The sequence below is a fragment of the Dermacentor variabilis genome, chromosome 9 (assembly GCF_050947875.1).
Source record: "Dermacentor variabilis isolate Ectoservices chromosome 9, ASM5094787v1, whole genome shotgun sequence".
NCBI classification, from domain to species: Eukaryota; Metazoa; Arthropoda; class Arachnida; order Ixodida; family Ixodidae; genus Dermacentor; species Dermacentor variabilis.
This window is the reverse complement of record NC_134576.1, coordinates 75077492-75093503: the sequence shown is the minus strand read 5'-3', so window position 1 is coordinate 75093503 and position 16012 is coordinate 75077492. Positions and strand designations below refer to the sequence as shown.

Here is a 16012-nt window from a genome sequence, read left to right as displayed (position 1 = left end):
GCACTCAAGCGAACGCGTTGCAATCGGTCGAGTCCTCGCAGTGATGGAGGCGAGCGGCCATTATTTCTTTTTCTCGTTAGCCAGAAAGCTTCCAAAACTCGGCCAGAGAAAAACGAATGCGCATCGAAGTGCGCCGCGCGAGGGTCGGGGCAACACGAGAAAAACGCAAGCTGGCTCTGCCAGCCCCCTGGCAGCGAGAAGAAAAAAATTGAAAAGGCTGAATGTGTGCTCGCGAATAAAAGTCAAAGTAGGAAAAAAAGTAAGAACGTAGTTATGTTTTCTGACTTTTGTGTCTTGACATGGATGCTTTGGCGCAGGTGAAAAAAATGTTGATATTCTTTTCTGTGACATGACGGCAGAAATGGACCACCACAACGCTTCGTCTCATCGGACCTCGCTGCGTGTTTTGTCAACTTGCCTGATAGTGTGTTAATTTGGCTTGTCTCTTTGTATGGTCCGATGGCGAATTTAGAGATGGCAAATTTGGCGTCAAATGTTTATCTCAACATTAAACCCACAATGTTCCGGAATTGAAAATCAAAAGCACGACTTTGGAAGTGACAATGCACCAATGAGAACTTTATAGCCACAAAGTTCTGAAATTCAAATCCATGCGCTACGTAGATTCCGCGGCCTCCGCGAGATACCGCGACGAGCCCGCTCGCCGTCAAAACGCCCTTGAAACCTTGTGTTCGGATGGGGCTCCTTGCGTCATGTGACTCCCGGTGCATGGGCGTTGTCGCGAAATCGAGCCCGAGTTTGCAATGTTCGCGCTGAAATGTGTTTTCGAGCGTGAAAAAGACATTCTAGACAAAATATAGAATGATTTCCGACGCTGGGAGTTGTTTGGCCGGCGGTGCATGACAGCCCGAAAAACATTTTTTTTTGGGGGGGGGGGGGGAGGGGGCTGAACGTAAGTCACGTCCCTGGCTACGCCGCTGGCGGGTTGTGACCCCGAGAAACCGCGCAGTGAGCTGCTGTAAAGCGTACCGCGGGCGTGGAAGACTCCAAGTTAATTTCGACCACATGGGGTTCTTAAATGTGTACCTAAATCTAAGTACGCGAGTGTTTAAGGGAACGTCCGTTGAAATACGGCTGGGAATCTTTACCTCCGAATTTATGCGTCACGACCTGTGCGCCACTTCTACGGGGGCTAAAAAGGAATTAACGTAAGGCGATATTTTTCAAATCCGCTCTGTGCGCAAAATAAAGTGACACCAAGCTCGAACAAATTATGTTGATTCGTCCTCGTCCTTGCACTGAAATATTCTAACTAAAATTACCCACACGGCACCGCAGAGTCAGAATAACGCGGCGGAATATCACTAGGAGCTCGCTGATCATATTTATTTTGTTTTCTCATGCTAACAAAGGCCAGTCAGCGTTAATGTCACATGTTTCCTGTTTCCAGCAGAATCGGGACACAGCGCGAGGAAGCGATGAAACGCTGTATAGCGCACCCCTCTTGACGCATCCCAAGCAGCCAGCTGCGTGCTTATGTGTCGTCGAAAGCTTTTCCATCAGCAGCTGCGCAACCACCTGCTGAATGTCGAACACCGGCGCCGGACACGAGCGTATACGTAAGCCGCAAGGAGTTCTGTAATGAAAACAAGCAGCCGAAAAAAGAAACACGCGCCTCCTCGCGAGGCAATGAGTTATTGTTTCCCGCCGAGCAGATTCCCTTAGCCGCTACCGCCGTTGCCCCAGGGTGCGGCTGCAGAGAAACATCACGCCGTACACGGCCGTTTCGTGCCATTTGTATCGAAACTTTTCCCTGCCCGGCAGATTGAATTTGGAGCCAATTTTAGCAGCGCGAGCGGACGCTCGCGCACACCGGCGCGGTGAGCCCTTCTCTTTTTCCAATTCGCCGACAGGCTTGGCCAATCACCTGGTGGCGCCATCGACAGCAGCGGCGGCAGCGGCTGCATCGGCACCGCGGTAGCAGACGGCGCGTGGCTCGGTCGGTCCCTTCATTAGCGGGCGCGAGGGGGAAAAGAAAGCAAAAGGCCGCAGAAGCAGCAGCGAGCGGATCGTGTGTGGCTGCGCGCCGCTGTTTGGGGGCGAAAGTGCGTGTCCTCCGAGCGCGACCTCCTCCCGTCCTCTGCTTGTTTGTGGTGGTGGTGGTGCCCCGCGTGCAGTGGTGCTCCGGTGCGGATGTACTGCTAGAAAGCCGGCGGCAGCATGAACCGTCCGCGGTACGACGTCCCGCCGGAGCTGACGAACCTGCTGCTCGAGTTCACGGTGAACGTGATGATCGAGCGGCCCAGCGACCTGGTGGAGTACGCGGCGCGCTACTTCTCCGGGCTGCGCGACGAGCGCCAGCGCAGCGCGTCATCGGGCCGCCCGCCGGCGATCGCCGAGAACGACGAGGCCATCTACAGCGACGACGAGGAGCCCATGCCCAGTGAGTGATTCGGGCCCCCCTCTCGGTTCCCGGCCCTAGGCCTAACCGGCCGCCGGCTTCCCCGGAAGCAGCGGCCGGGGCCGACCCCGAAAGTAGCGCGGCGCGCCCACCTCCCTCGGGTTTGGCCTCCGCCCGGCCTCCCGCTGGTTTCGCCGCCGCATCGTGCAGCCTCTTCCGCGAGCGCCTAGTTTCGGAAATGTTTTTCTCGTAATCTCTTCTCTCGCGCGCTCGCAGCGAGGAGCCGGCAGTTGAGAGCCACTTGTAGCTGGCGCCCGCCAGCTCCGCGCACACGGGCCGAGTCACCGGCGCGTGTAAAAAAGCAGCCGCTGGGGCCTGTGTACCGCGTCGCACCAATGCACGCTGACAAACTTTGCGTCGGTGCTTGCGTAAGATCCGCGCGAGCTCGGGGCCGCGGTGTTGGGATCGTAACGCGCCGCCTGCGCTCCGCCGGAGCAGCACGCGCTGAGTACTTGCACGCGACTGCGACCGGAAGTATGGGTTATGCGATGACTGCAATGCCGGTCTCGCGGTCGTGTTTTCGCTTTGGACAAACCTGCCGTCATCATTCGCCGCCGGCGCAGTGCGTGTGATCTTGCACAACACCTGTTAAAGCTCTCTGCTAGAGATTCGAGGGCATAATGGTTGGAATCCATCATCCGTGTTACTGCGCTCGTGAGACGTCGAGCACAGCTGTCGTGTAGGTTTCGCGTAGCATCGTTTGTTCTCTTCAACCAGACGGCGTATCACGTTTTACGTCATATATATGTTCCATTTGGTTTGCCTTCCTTCACTGGATAGTGGGACTGGGCTAGAGGGCATGAAATGGTGCACCACTTTCAAAATATGTGAAATCTCAGCTTTGTGCGACACCCCTAAGACCTACGGCTGCTGTCACCAAGTCAGCAGTGGTCTAGTTCTTTAGCCAAGCCAGCATCTTCAGCTAACCAACTGCTTCTTATATTCGTCAGCACGGTTGGAGCTTTGCACTAGTCGAGAAGGCACCGCTGCTTAGGCTTGTTTTTCTGTTTTCGGTTAAGCACCTAAGGAAATTAAGACCCATATTTATGCTTCTTCTATGTAAAAGGATGAAATTTAGCGTATATGAGGACTGGGAAATCAATATTTTAAGTAGATGCTAAAGTTGGTCCTGAAATGCCAGACCCGGCATCATTGACCTTATCAGGATGTCATGACATAGAACAAAATTTGCTTATGTCGTGTAGCAGTAGAGCTATCGATGATGATTTTCTAAAGAAAAGAAGTCTTGTGCATGTTTCCTCTTGCTGCACCTGTGTGTAGAAGCCACCGTGATTGCAGAAATGATTGAGGTGTTTCATGACATCACAATGCATACACATACTCTGTATCCTGGCAAAACATATTTGGAGTTGTGACGCTTGCCATGATTTTCCAAGGTTTACAGGGTTTTAGACCATCATATAACCCCTTCAGCCCCCCCCCCCTCAAGAAAAAAAAAATATTACAAGTGGAAAATCTCATGTCAGTGCTTCTATGTGACTAGCTGGCATAAAGGTACGAAAAACATACGTAATGTGAATTAGTAATTTACGTAACCATTCTTCAGTGTGCCTGTGTGAATAGGTTCCTCTCTTGATTCGCTGGTATAGGTGCACATACTTTAGATATTCCTTGCGGTTGAAGTTAGGAAAATGCTCAAATTATAACTGTTCTTTTTGGCTTGTAAGTACCGTCAGCCCTGTTTGGACTATTACATATTTTACTAGTGAACAAGATAAGAGAAATTTATACAGATAAGGGTGGATAGTGACATGAACAAATTCTACAAGCGGTGAACAAGAGAAAAGAAACCTCTACAGATAAGAAAAGACAACAATGTGAATAACTCTCTCAAGAATATGGCACTGAAATGGGCCACAATATCAAAGAATTCTTTACCCCTTTTCATTACAGCCAAAAATAAAACGACGAAAGTGAGTTGCCTACATATCGGCCCTTGTGCTGTGCGCGGCCATGAAAGCACCAAAATTACTTGCTCATTTATGCAGAGCACCCGAAGGGCACAATTTTGAGTTGCAGAAATATGAAAACCATATTAAAATATTTCCGGCAGCATTGCGAGGCTAAACCAGGCTGCAGCCAGCAACAGCCATCCTCCTCATATTTCAGAGCATAACAGTGGCAGAAAAAAAAGCTTTAAAAGGAAGTGTTGGTCACAGCACAACTACAAATGATTCACCTGCTTCTGTGACAACTGGTGGAGGCAATCTACCTCAGAAGATGTTTGCGAAAGTGCTTGTTAAACACAATGGCACAAACAGTATGCTTATGTGACACATCTGTGTAACATCTGTCGATGTTGCACAGTAGACATGTTTGCACTTCATCACTTTCCGGTAGTTGCAATAATGTCATACAATTTCTGTCCATGAGTAATGGCACAGTTTATGAAAGTTTGTCCTACACTTTGTTTTGCTATCGCATCCTGATGCAGTCAATCTCAGTAACAATGCATCAGCACTTTATCACTTCCGGTAGTTGGGGTGATGTCACAATTTCTCTCCATGAAGTATTGAACACGATTTCTATGAAAGTCTGCTTTGTTGTTCCTTTTGCTGTTACATCCTGCTGCGGTCACTCTTGCTCTGTCGGCTTCCATTGTTGGTAATGGTGAGCAACTTGAAGTGGAATTCGAAGTTGATTGTTCTGAAGACGTACCTATGAAAAGCGGAGAAAAAAAGAAGTCTCTTCACTGCAGCATAATGCTCCTCCTCCAATTTCTTACGCTACAGCACTGCAACACAATAATGGTTGTGATCAAACCAAACACGGTGCCTGTGGTCGAAGGGGCTCATGGAGGCACCAACGTATGACAAATTAAACACTGTCAAATTAGCGGTATTTATTAAACCAATTTTTCGTGTGTCTGCACTACCGTGCAGTCTTGTAGCTCCTTTGACCGTGGGCACTGTGTTTCAGCTCATATTAAATGTGACTGTTCATTAATTATTTCATATCGTATACATAGATACGCACACCACTGTTATGCTTATCAAACAAGAATTATGTAAATGCTTATGACGAACAATGTGACGATAACAATTGATTAGAGGACGAAGAAAATAAACATTTCACTTTTTGACAAACACCAAGTGCTTTGCAGTGTGACATTTTCTGGCTTGTTTCCTTTGCTCAAGTCTGATCTTGCTTGCCCACAATATTGCGAGTGATGCAGTTCTCGTAAATGCCGGCCTTGGAGCTCATTTACCGTGCTTGGTAATTTAGCCATGTTTCATGGGGATACATGAAGTGTAGGCACGAAACTGCAATTTAGAACAAATACATATTACATGTGGTTACATGAACGTGCAATGTGAGATCATAGTGTGGTTAGACATGCTGTAAGCGCGGAGATTAGTTGCACCTTCAAGCACCAAAGTGCTAAAACGAAATCTCTAGCCACTGACAACCAACGTCGTAGTTTTCTTGCAATATCTTTTTAACATGGAACAAAACAAATGAAAAGGGATGGCACAACTGATTGTATGAAATTACAAACTACCAACTGATTTTATTTGAGTGAAGCAAATGTTTATATATGATGAAAAGGGGGTGACATGAACTGCTGTGTCACTGAAAAATGAACAAAGGAATGAGAAAGGATGTGAGCAGTAAAAAAGAAAGTGAAGTCATTTGTCAGTGTAATGTAAAATCATTTGTGAAAGTAACATGTGCACTTCACATGTTACAAGACTTATCTCGACATCTGTGAGCAGAATTGAAGGAGCGCTTATGCTCACGTCTTTTTGTTTTGATATTGTGAGCGCTTCTGAAATACCTATTTCTAGCCGTCCTTTCGCACTCGCGACAACCTCAATTGCAGGTGCAGTCCTAGTTTATGGTGCAGATCAGGCTGTGTTGTCACGAAATCTAATTACAGAAGTTCTATTTACGATTGGCCTCTACTGCGACTATAATCTTGATATCGTATTGCTTGCTGTGCTTCATGCTTTGAATTCAATCATAGAGTTATGTAAGACAGCTGTTTGGGGGACTATGGGCCCTGAAATATAGCTCATAAAGTACCTAGACAGTGACTGAGTGGTTGCCACACGAGCCCACAGCCCGGAGGACTTAATGTGGATATGAGAGACGTCATAACAATGACTAAGCATTGCATTTTTAACATCATGAAAGGTAGAAATGTACTGCACATTGCCTTTGTAGTGTAAAACATGACTGCAGTATGTGATAGTTATTTCAAATGTGCCCAGGCAGTAGTTTAACCGACATTTCTGTGGTCAGAGTGCCGCGCTGTTAACCACGTTGAGGCATGGTAGCTGGACATGAAAACCAGATCACATCAACAGGTGGCTGAGATTGGCGAGATGAAGGATATGGGTCACACCATAAGCGTTCACAGTACTAGTGCAGAAAGCAATTATCCCAACTTTGTGCACAAGAAATATCCGTACTGTTTCCCCTCAAACATGAACTGAGATGCATGGCACAGCTTATAAGGTGCTACTAGCACCAAAGCTTCAGTTCAATGGACAACAAGAAGAATGCTAGCCGTGTAGACTGGTAGCATTGCTTTCTTTCGAAACTATGCGGTATTTATGTTTCTTTAGCACAAAAAAAAGGGCTTAATGTTGCAGAGAAAATGAAGTGGAGTTCCCACAGTTAATATGCCAGTATTGGGCTGTAGATTTCTTTATATTTTTCGCACATCTCGGCTATGCGGAAGATAACTTCCCAATATTTGTGACCTTGAGTCTTTTCTTACCCTTGAACACAGCGCAGTTCTTTAATCATTAGGCACTAAAGCAGCTGTGAGCCGGTTGCCGTCAAAACCTAGGATGTGACAGAGAAACTGTGCTGGAGTGTCAAGTTGCCGTTGGCACCCGTATTTCGTTCCTGCATCCCTTGCTGCTCACAGAGCCTCCTCTCATGGCAAGACTTACATTTACGGTGTTTCTGAAGTGTAATTTACCAATTGAAATGAAAGTAGCACTCAAGAGAAATCTTAAACAACACAAATTGACAGCTTCTGGAAATACAAATAGTCCAGTCTTGCAGTGAGCAGAGGTGCTGTCAGGCAGAAAGGAAGCAAAAGCAATAAGATGGATGGTGATGCCACCCTGTGGAATAACCACACTTTTTCTCCCTGTAACAGTAGAGATGTGAATGAAAAAAAAAAAAAAACTTTTTCTTTTCAGTTTTGTTTTTCTTAGCACCTGAAATATTTGCCAAGGTTTTCAAGGCACAGAAAGATTTTCAAATCTAAACAATATTTTGTGCAGAAAGGGGACCAAAAGGTCAAACCTAAACTTTACATTTAAACCAGGAAGTCCCCAAATGAAAGCAGTTAGTACCAATACAGAATAGGTAGTGTGCTAGCGTTCTTGTATTATGTCTCTCTGTTCTTAAATAAACTGTCTTTGTAGAATATTTACTTTGATGTCAAGTCGACTGTGAAAGATCTGCTTAATGTTGTATGTCTAGTCAAGCAAATAAAATATATTGACAGTCCGTTCATATATTTTACCTGTATAGCGGGATGAATTGCCCAGCTACAGATGTTTATAGTGGGAAGTGTGAAACCGAAGTTATTTCCAATTATTCCCGGAAAAATGTATGAAAGCAACCAATTTCTTCCAGGCCATTAAAAATTTCAAAAAATTGTGTATTTTAATGTCACATACAGAACTTGATACATGCACATTCTGTGTGCTAGTTAATTGCTTACCAATAACAAAGGACTACATATAATTCACAGTGATGAAGCATGCTGGTCAAATATTTTTGTTCACTGCAACAGTGCCACCTCCTGATTAAGTACTCAGACCGCAAGGCATTTCTTTATTTTAAAAAAAATTTCTACGCATTTCTGTCAAAACCACATTTTCAAACATATTGTATTATTAGAACTAGTATGAGATTTTTGAATTCTTTCATTACTTTAAACCACCCAATATTTCTTCAATAGAGTAACACAACTGCAGCAGGCCTTTCCTTTGACTGGTTTCCCTTGTCAGCTTGACAAACTTGTGTTCTCTTCAAATTATTGATGTACATTGCATTGTTTTTGAAAAAAGAATGATGTCCAAGACATCCTTGCATGCTGCTGGGGTTTTTGGGCTCCTGTTAACTGGGTTATATGTATGTTAATGCTGTTGATGCAGTGACAGCTAGAATTGCAATGTTGACACCACATTGTTGAACATGTAGAACTGTTGCTTGGATGATTTATTGATGGACAGTGAAGAAATGATCAATGATCAATTGACCAAACTTATAAGTTAGAGTCGCCTGTGATATACAGGGTGTCTCAACTATCGTGCGCCAAGATTTATAAATATATGCAAATGCCACATAGCTAGACAGAACCAAGGTAATGTTGTTTGCTGTCGCTTGGAGATACTCATAATCTTTTGTTCTGCCTACATTACATTATTTGTCCTAATTACTTAATCAACTTCTCACATATTATAGTTACAAAAGAAGTGTCAATGGGAAATTGTAGAGCAACATAAGCAACTCCTAATTCAGCAATTCAGCTTTCTGTTGCTCGGTACGTGCTGCATAAAAGTGTTTTTTCATGCATGAAAGAAGTCCGTGAATACATGCAAAGTGCCTCGAGCGGCCAGTCATGCCCGAATTTTGCATGTATTCGCGGGCTTCTTTCAAGTTCGGAAAAACGCTTTTATGTAGCACATATTGAGCAACAGGAGGCTGTATCGGGAGTTTCTCGTGTTACTCTTCAATTTTCTCGTAGACGCTTTTCATCTAGTTATAATGTTCGAGAAGTTGATTAATTATGACTAATGATGTATTTAGGCAGAATGCAAAAAATCTGGTTATCTCCAAGCGACGGCAAACAATATTACCATGATTCTGTCCAGCTATGTGGCATTTGCATACTTCTAAATCTGGGTGTACGATAGTTGGGACACCCTGTATAAGGATTATCTGTGCCTTAGTATTGAATGGGCTGCTGTGATTGTCCAATGCAGAACTCTTGCGGCGAAGGGGCAGAGGTCCATTATAAAAACTCACCATGCATAGCAGTTGTTTGTGATTGTCCAGCATGTAATTCTTGCTACAAAAGCACAGATCTCATGCAAAAAAAAAAAAGGACTTCACATGTAAATTTTGTGTGGGATGTACCTATGCATTACCTCTTGTTGCGTTAATCATGATCGGCGGGTAGTCCGGCTGCTCATCTGCTGTCCATTTATGAACTATTCTTATGTAGGGAATGCAACAAGAACTTTGCTACAGTTCAGTATGTGCAAGAATGCTCAGAGAAGGTTAAGATATAGTGTGTTATGATCAAAGCCAGCTGTTATTTGTAAATAATATGGTGCGCACTTGCTCTTGAAGACTTTATATCATATGTCATTTGAAAGAGATTTTTGGCATTTTAAAGAAACACGCATAAGAAACATGGACACAAGAGAGGTGAAAAGGACAGTACAAATGGTAGTTTATGTTGCTTTCCTTGCACTGTCGTCTGCATTTTCCACATTTGCTTTCCCCAAATCTGAATCCTTACCAACTTGCCTCAATACTTGTTAGGAGTGAGGTAACTCAAATTCATCAACGCTTACTTTTTGTGCTACATTTGTGCTTCTTTTTTTGGATGTTCAGGGTGTGCTCTGGAAGCGATTCTTTTATTTAACCGCAGTCAGGGAAGTCGCATGTGTTGACATACAATATTACAACAATGCTTCATTATGGCTCTAACCGAGCCATAAAGGAAGCCACAAGCAATCTTTCTGTATGCTCATTCACTTCCTCTCTTACACACAGTAGCCAACTTGTGTTTCAGCCAAGCAGGACAATGCTCAATCAACATTAATTTTATTCCGTATGGGAGAAATGCTCACAACTTTCTGCTGTGTCTAAAGCATCAGGCCAGTTGCAAAAGTGACATTCTGTTAGATTGAGTCCCATTGTTCCTGTTGTTGCTTGGATGCAATTAATCATGTGAACTTTGCAGGTGTGCTTACATGCATTTTTATTGCTATATATGGGAGCCATGCTTGTGTAGAAATTGCTCTAATTCAGTGTTTCTTGTGGGTCTCTTGTCACTGTTGGGCCTGTTGGTAGGCTTTCTGTTGTTAATGGTGGGAGCTTGAACTGTACAGTGACCTGGTGCTTCTATTCTAACAAGACTGAAAGATTTCGGACTTGCTGATGATTTTTCAATCAGACTTATCAGCAAGGTTACATTTCTTTGTCCACAATGTTTCCTAAAGCACTTCGCATGTTTGTTTATGTGTTTTCTCAGGGAAAAAAATGAAAGACAAATGTCAGATGTGTACACTGCATTTTTGCATTTCCGTAAAAGTGCAAATAACTATATATATGACACTGTCTCTACAGGAGCTCTCTGCTCTGATAACACAGACTTGCTTTACTCATTTTAATGCCAGTCAATTAGTATTCCTGGTTAGTAACTAATAGACATAGTAACTAAAGTAACTAAGTTCATATAAATATTGAAGGCAACTAGTAGCACGGACGAACCAGGCAGACAGAAAAAGATGTGCTTTTGAATAATTGGGACCAAAGACATGCAATCTGGTTGAGAATTTTCAGTGATGACAAAGCTGCTGTAAGTGCTGAATCTTTTTTTAAAAGGTATTGGAACAGAAACACAGATCACTGTGCTTTTCTCGAGTTTTTAATGTGGACAGCTACGGTGGAGTTTTTCTTCAGCAATAAAACAGAAAAAAATGCTTCTGTGCAGTTCACTTTAGGCTGTTCTGAGTTTCTGAGACTGCAGTACCATGTTGTGCGACATTTGCCTTGAACACAGTCTCGTAGTGAGATGAAGTACCTGTAAATAAGTAGGTAGTGAATGTATTTTCACCAAAGAACATAAGTGTTATTCAGTATAAGATTGCCGCCCTTGACTACAGTTTATACCTGTTAAAGTAAATGTCGAGGCACATTACAAACCTGTAATAGGTATTTAAAAGGTCTTAATGTGTTCATCTTGAAGAGAGCTGAAATTTTTTTTCGCAGCTGGAATTTAAGTGCCTTAAGATGTAGGCCATGGCAAATTTACCAAATGGTTGATAATGTTTTTTTTATCTTCCATGGCATTCGTATACTTCAGCTTTCCTGCCCACTGATCTTTGTATTGTACATGTATACGGAACCTGGTATGTCTCTCTTTTTTTTATCCTATGTTTGTAACAAAAATACTTGTTCTCTAAGAGCAACTTTGCACATTAAAAATATTGCCGTGTGTCATTAAACGAGATTGTTGGTGTCATCAAAACTGTTTGCATTCGTTCAAATTGCAAGAATTTATTGAAGCTCTGGTGGAAATGAGCGGGAATGTCAGCAATAGCGCACTGCTCTAGAGCTGCCTTTTGCCCTGTGGTTTTAACTATAGTTTGCATTGAGAGAGACCACCGGAGAATGTTTACCTGGCTTTACTATATAACCTTGCTTTTCCAAACATGGCAGCAGAGTGAACCCTAGAGGGGGGACACGAGAAAAATGTTAAGCTGCAACCCACCTTGATAGCTCAGTGGCCATACCATTGCTGTGCTCGAGGTCATGGGTTTGATCCCAGCCACTGTGGTGGCGCTTTGATGGGGACGAAATGCAAAGAATGCTTGTGTGCACAGATTTAGGTGCATGCTGAAGAAACCAAGGGGGCCAAATTAATCCAGTGTGTAGAGGTTGGTTGGCGAGCGTCTTAATTGAAACATAGTTTTGGCACGTAATATCCCAGATTTTAGTTAATATTTTCAGTTTAAATTGCACTGGACTTTGTTTAGTAATGCTTTTAGAATACAAAAAGCATTCAATCTTGCTGTGAAAGCAGTTTTGGTAAGCAGGTAAGGATGCAGGAAGGGACATGTGGCAACAATGCCTTGTGGTTTTAATAAAGTGGTGATGCTGAGGACATTGACAGCATCTGCTTCATACTAATTAATAAAGAAGGTCTATATGGCATTCTAAAGGAGCCAAAGTCTTGGTTTAGCAAGTTTGTAGACCTTCATATGCACTAAGATGACCTAAATGTACACAAATAGTACTTAAAAGCTCTAGCATCCCACTTTCCACTCTGCGCTGCTGTTCAGGAACTAATTTAAGAGCGTAGTTTGCCGTATAGTTTCTTTGCTAGTAATTAATGTTTTTCTGCAAAAGAAATGCAATTAAAATTTTTGAGATGGTGCTTTACCAGTATAGACTGATTTAGCATCCCCCTCTTGTGATGCTATACAGGAGTTTTAAATCACATACATTAACCATTGCTAGATAACGAATGTACCTGGAACACTTGTGTGCATAGAAAACATTTCTGGATCATCTGTGAAACCATAAGAATGTTCGTTATTGGTAATTAATTTGATGTTTGATGCGCTAAGTGAAATATAACAAGCTTTATTCTCCATAGAAAAGTACAGGCACATATTGGGGCTTTCATGCATGGCTAACTAACCATAATCAATGAAGCCAGTTCGCTAATAATGCCTAAAGCGGAAGAAGCTGACTGCACTCCCCACACTATGATGCAATATGTGTCTACATTGTTTAGCTGATACACCTATCTTGAATATTCAAATTAAAGAACAAAGATGTTATGCAAACACTGTTGACATAATGTTTAGCCATTTGAACTAACCTTCTGAATCACTGCAACTGTAGAAAAAATCCTGAATTCTCAAGGACAAATGAGGCAACATTTGTCGCTTAGTTGGGAGCCTGCCATCAGTGAAAACCATTCACAAAGGAAATTAAAATATGATAATTATGCCTTGTTGACATACTTATGCAAACATTCTGAACTGCCGATCTTTTGCACATGACTTGGAGATAAGTAAACTGTATTTGACAGGTGAAGTGCAAGCAGGTAGAGTGTCAATCCAGATGAAGACTGCTGTCGAGTGCTGTGAAGCTCATCTTTCTTTTTTACCATGTTTTTCTTTCAATTATTGTTGTAATCATAATGCACTTTCTTAGCCGGTCCATTGTGACCCCGATTCGTTGGTTAATTTAATGTCTGTGTGCCAGTCGTGTTAATCACAGTACCCACAGCATACATTTCTGTATAGCATGAAAAATGTATCTTTTGCAGCTTAGATGCAAGTATATATGCTAACAGGAAAACCAAGCATTTATCTCAACTCTTTCCTTATCGTAACCCCCCCTCCCCCACCCCCCCAAAAAAAGGAATCAGTTCGATTGACAGCTTTTCAACATGCTGTCAAATATTGGTTTTGGAAGTCTTCTATAAGTCTTGTGTATATAAACTGCAAACTCCGTATCTGGTTTTGGCCAGCTTTGTCAGTATTTAGTGCATTGGTGTGAGTATCAAAAAATGAAGATCCACCTGCTCAGTCAAACGATGTAACAAGCATGTTTTGGCCAATTTAGATGTACAATTTTTAAATGACCGTATTTTTGGTTGTATTAGAATTGTAGTTGTTTCATGTGGACGTTTCTGTGACCAAGAGTGTGCAGATGGTTTCAGCCTGAGCTTTTGTGGAATTACACAAGCATTTGGATATCTTATTGCTTTAACAAGTTTTTGTGAATGCCCTTTTACTAGGAACACTAGACAGGGCACATTGAGGTACCTATGTACCTCAAATTCCATTACGAAGTCAGCTTGCTTTGAGGTGTACTGAGCAGATTCGATCAAGTTTGAGGAAGGTAATGGATTCTCTTCATCCTGAAATTAATTCCTTGAAAACCCAATAGTATGCAGAAAAAATTGTATGCTTACTAAAGTGACTCAAAACAAAAGCTTCCTGTACAATAAGTGATGTACTGCTGTTCTCCACATTTAAGAAGCAGTGTCTTCCTTGCATAGTATGGGAATCATAGGCTGACGTTCATCTTGAAAATGCACATGAATTTGTCTTAGTCTGCTCTTATTTAAAGAAAATTGAGAACCGAGGTACATGTTTATGTTCGACTTTATTTTTACTGCTAGTTTTGGTAAAATCGCAAACTGTGCTGCTTGATCAGGCTTTTTTGGCTGCATTAAGATTTCACGTAATAATTTTGAAAATCTTCTTGAGCAATTTCGTCTGCTTTACGTCCCTTCAAAGTGCTGGCAGCGAAGCAACAATTTGATGTAATACTACTGATTTTTTTAGAACAGGGCAATAAAAACATAAAACCACCAAAAATGAAATGTTCTGCGGTAAGGACAGAGGGGAGCGATAAGCTATTCTGTGTGCTTTCTTTTCGGACAACTTACTCATGGTGTTAACCGAAAATAATGACATTTGGGAGACTTGTCCAGAATCACAATGTGCTCTGCTTACATTCGTGTTGGTGGCTCAGTCGTGGTCATATTTTACTAGCAACTGTGCTGATGGAAAATGGCAACTGAGTGGTGTTTTAAAAGAGACTGAATGAGAGCTTGTTGGTAGGCTTTATGGTGAAGAAACATGTGAGAAAAATAGAACAAGAAAGACCAGACAGGACATTTGTTGACTACCAACAGGGACAGTATATTGTGTACCCAAATATTTGTAACCTAGAGGAAATAGGGTGCTCAAACACTTTCAAATCACGTGGGTCCTAACAGTACACCGTTTGTACTCAGTGCTTGTCCTGTATGGTTTTTCTTGCCACACTTTTCTTGTCTGTTTTCTTTTTTTTTTTTTGCTGCAACTGGCGTTGTTTTGCTTACATAGCCTACCATAGTTCAAGTTATGCCAAAATGTTGAGTGGACACAGTCAGTGAAGCTTGTATCTCAGTTTGTAAACCTCAAAGGGACAACTGCTAAGCAGAGTTCAAGGCGCAATGTGATGGTACAGCTGTTTGTTTCACTGTTCCTAGGCTGCCACAGCCCCCTGGTTTCCCATCAAAGATGTGCGCATGCGCACCTATTTATTCTTTTTTTTTCCTTTTTTTTTTTTCTGTAGTCCTTTGTGTGCTAGCGAGCCTCGTGGGAGCCTCAGCCAGTGAAGTTGCAATGATTGAGATGCAGTGCATGGCTGCCATATTGTTTGCAGAAGGAAAGAAGGCGCAAGGGCCGCGCACACAGTCCAAACCCAGGCCACCGAGCAGCCGCAGCGACCCATTAGTCCGCTCCAATGACGACTCAACACCACGACCTTGAGCACTAAGGACTCGGACGTGAATGTGACCAGTCTCCGCTCCCACTAAAGCCACCATTCACCTGTGTGCCTGTAGTCACTGGTGTGGCGTTGCTCCGAACTTGCTTATGGCAGTTTCAACCTGGGAACAACATGAATGCCCTAGTTGCCTGGCTTGTTTTATATTCAGCTGCAAAAAGGTTCTTTTTGATGTTGGCCATGTGGCTGAGATATGCATGACTGACGAATGACATTATAGTGTGTTTCATTCCACTTTGTGGAGCATCCCATTTGCTACAGATGATTAAAGTATTGTTCAACTATGTGCTTATATGTGCTGTTACATTCTGTGTATGAGTATATTTAGGCTCACTGTAATCGGGAGGTAGTATTAGTGGAAGTTGCGATGTGCTAGCAATCTCTGTCAATTACTGATATTGTCAACATTGCTATGAGCTTGTTTACAGCAGTTTCACTCTGGGAATGACATGAATGCCCTGGCTGTCTAGCTTGTTTCATGTTTTGCTTGAAAAAAGTCCCCTT

At 42.9% G+C, this 16012-nt stretch overlaps 1 protein-coding gene across 1 annotated transcript; it reads left to right on the top strand.

Moving 5' to 3' along the window:
- Nucleotides 1-1681: 1681 nt before the first annotated feature.
- LOC142556977 (uncharacterized) lies at nucleotides 1682-15794 on the top strand. Its single transcript, XM_075668458.1, has 2 exons — nucleotides 1682-2404; nucleotides 15386-15794. Exons 1-2 carry the CDS (start codon nucleotides 2182-2184, stop codon nucleotides 15490-15492), a joined length of 330 nt encoding a protein of 109 aa, XP_075524573.1. The 5' UTR covers nucleotides 1682-2181; the 3' UTR covers nucleotides 15493-15794.
- Nucleotides 15795-16012: the final 218 nt, after the last annotated feature.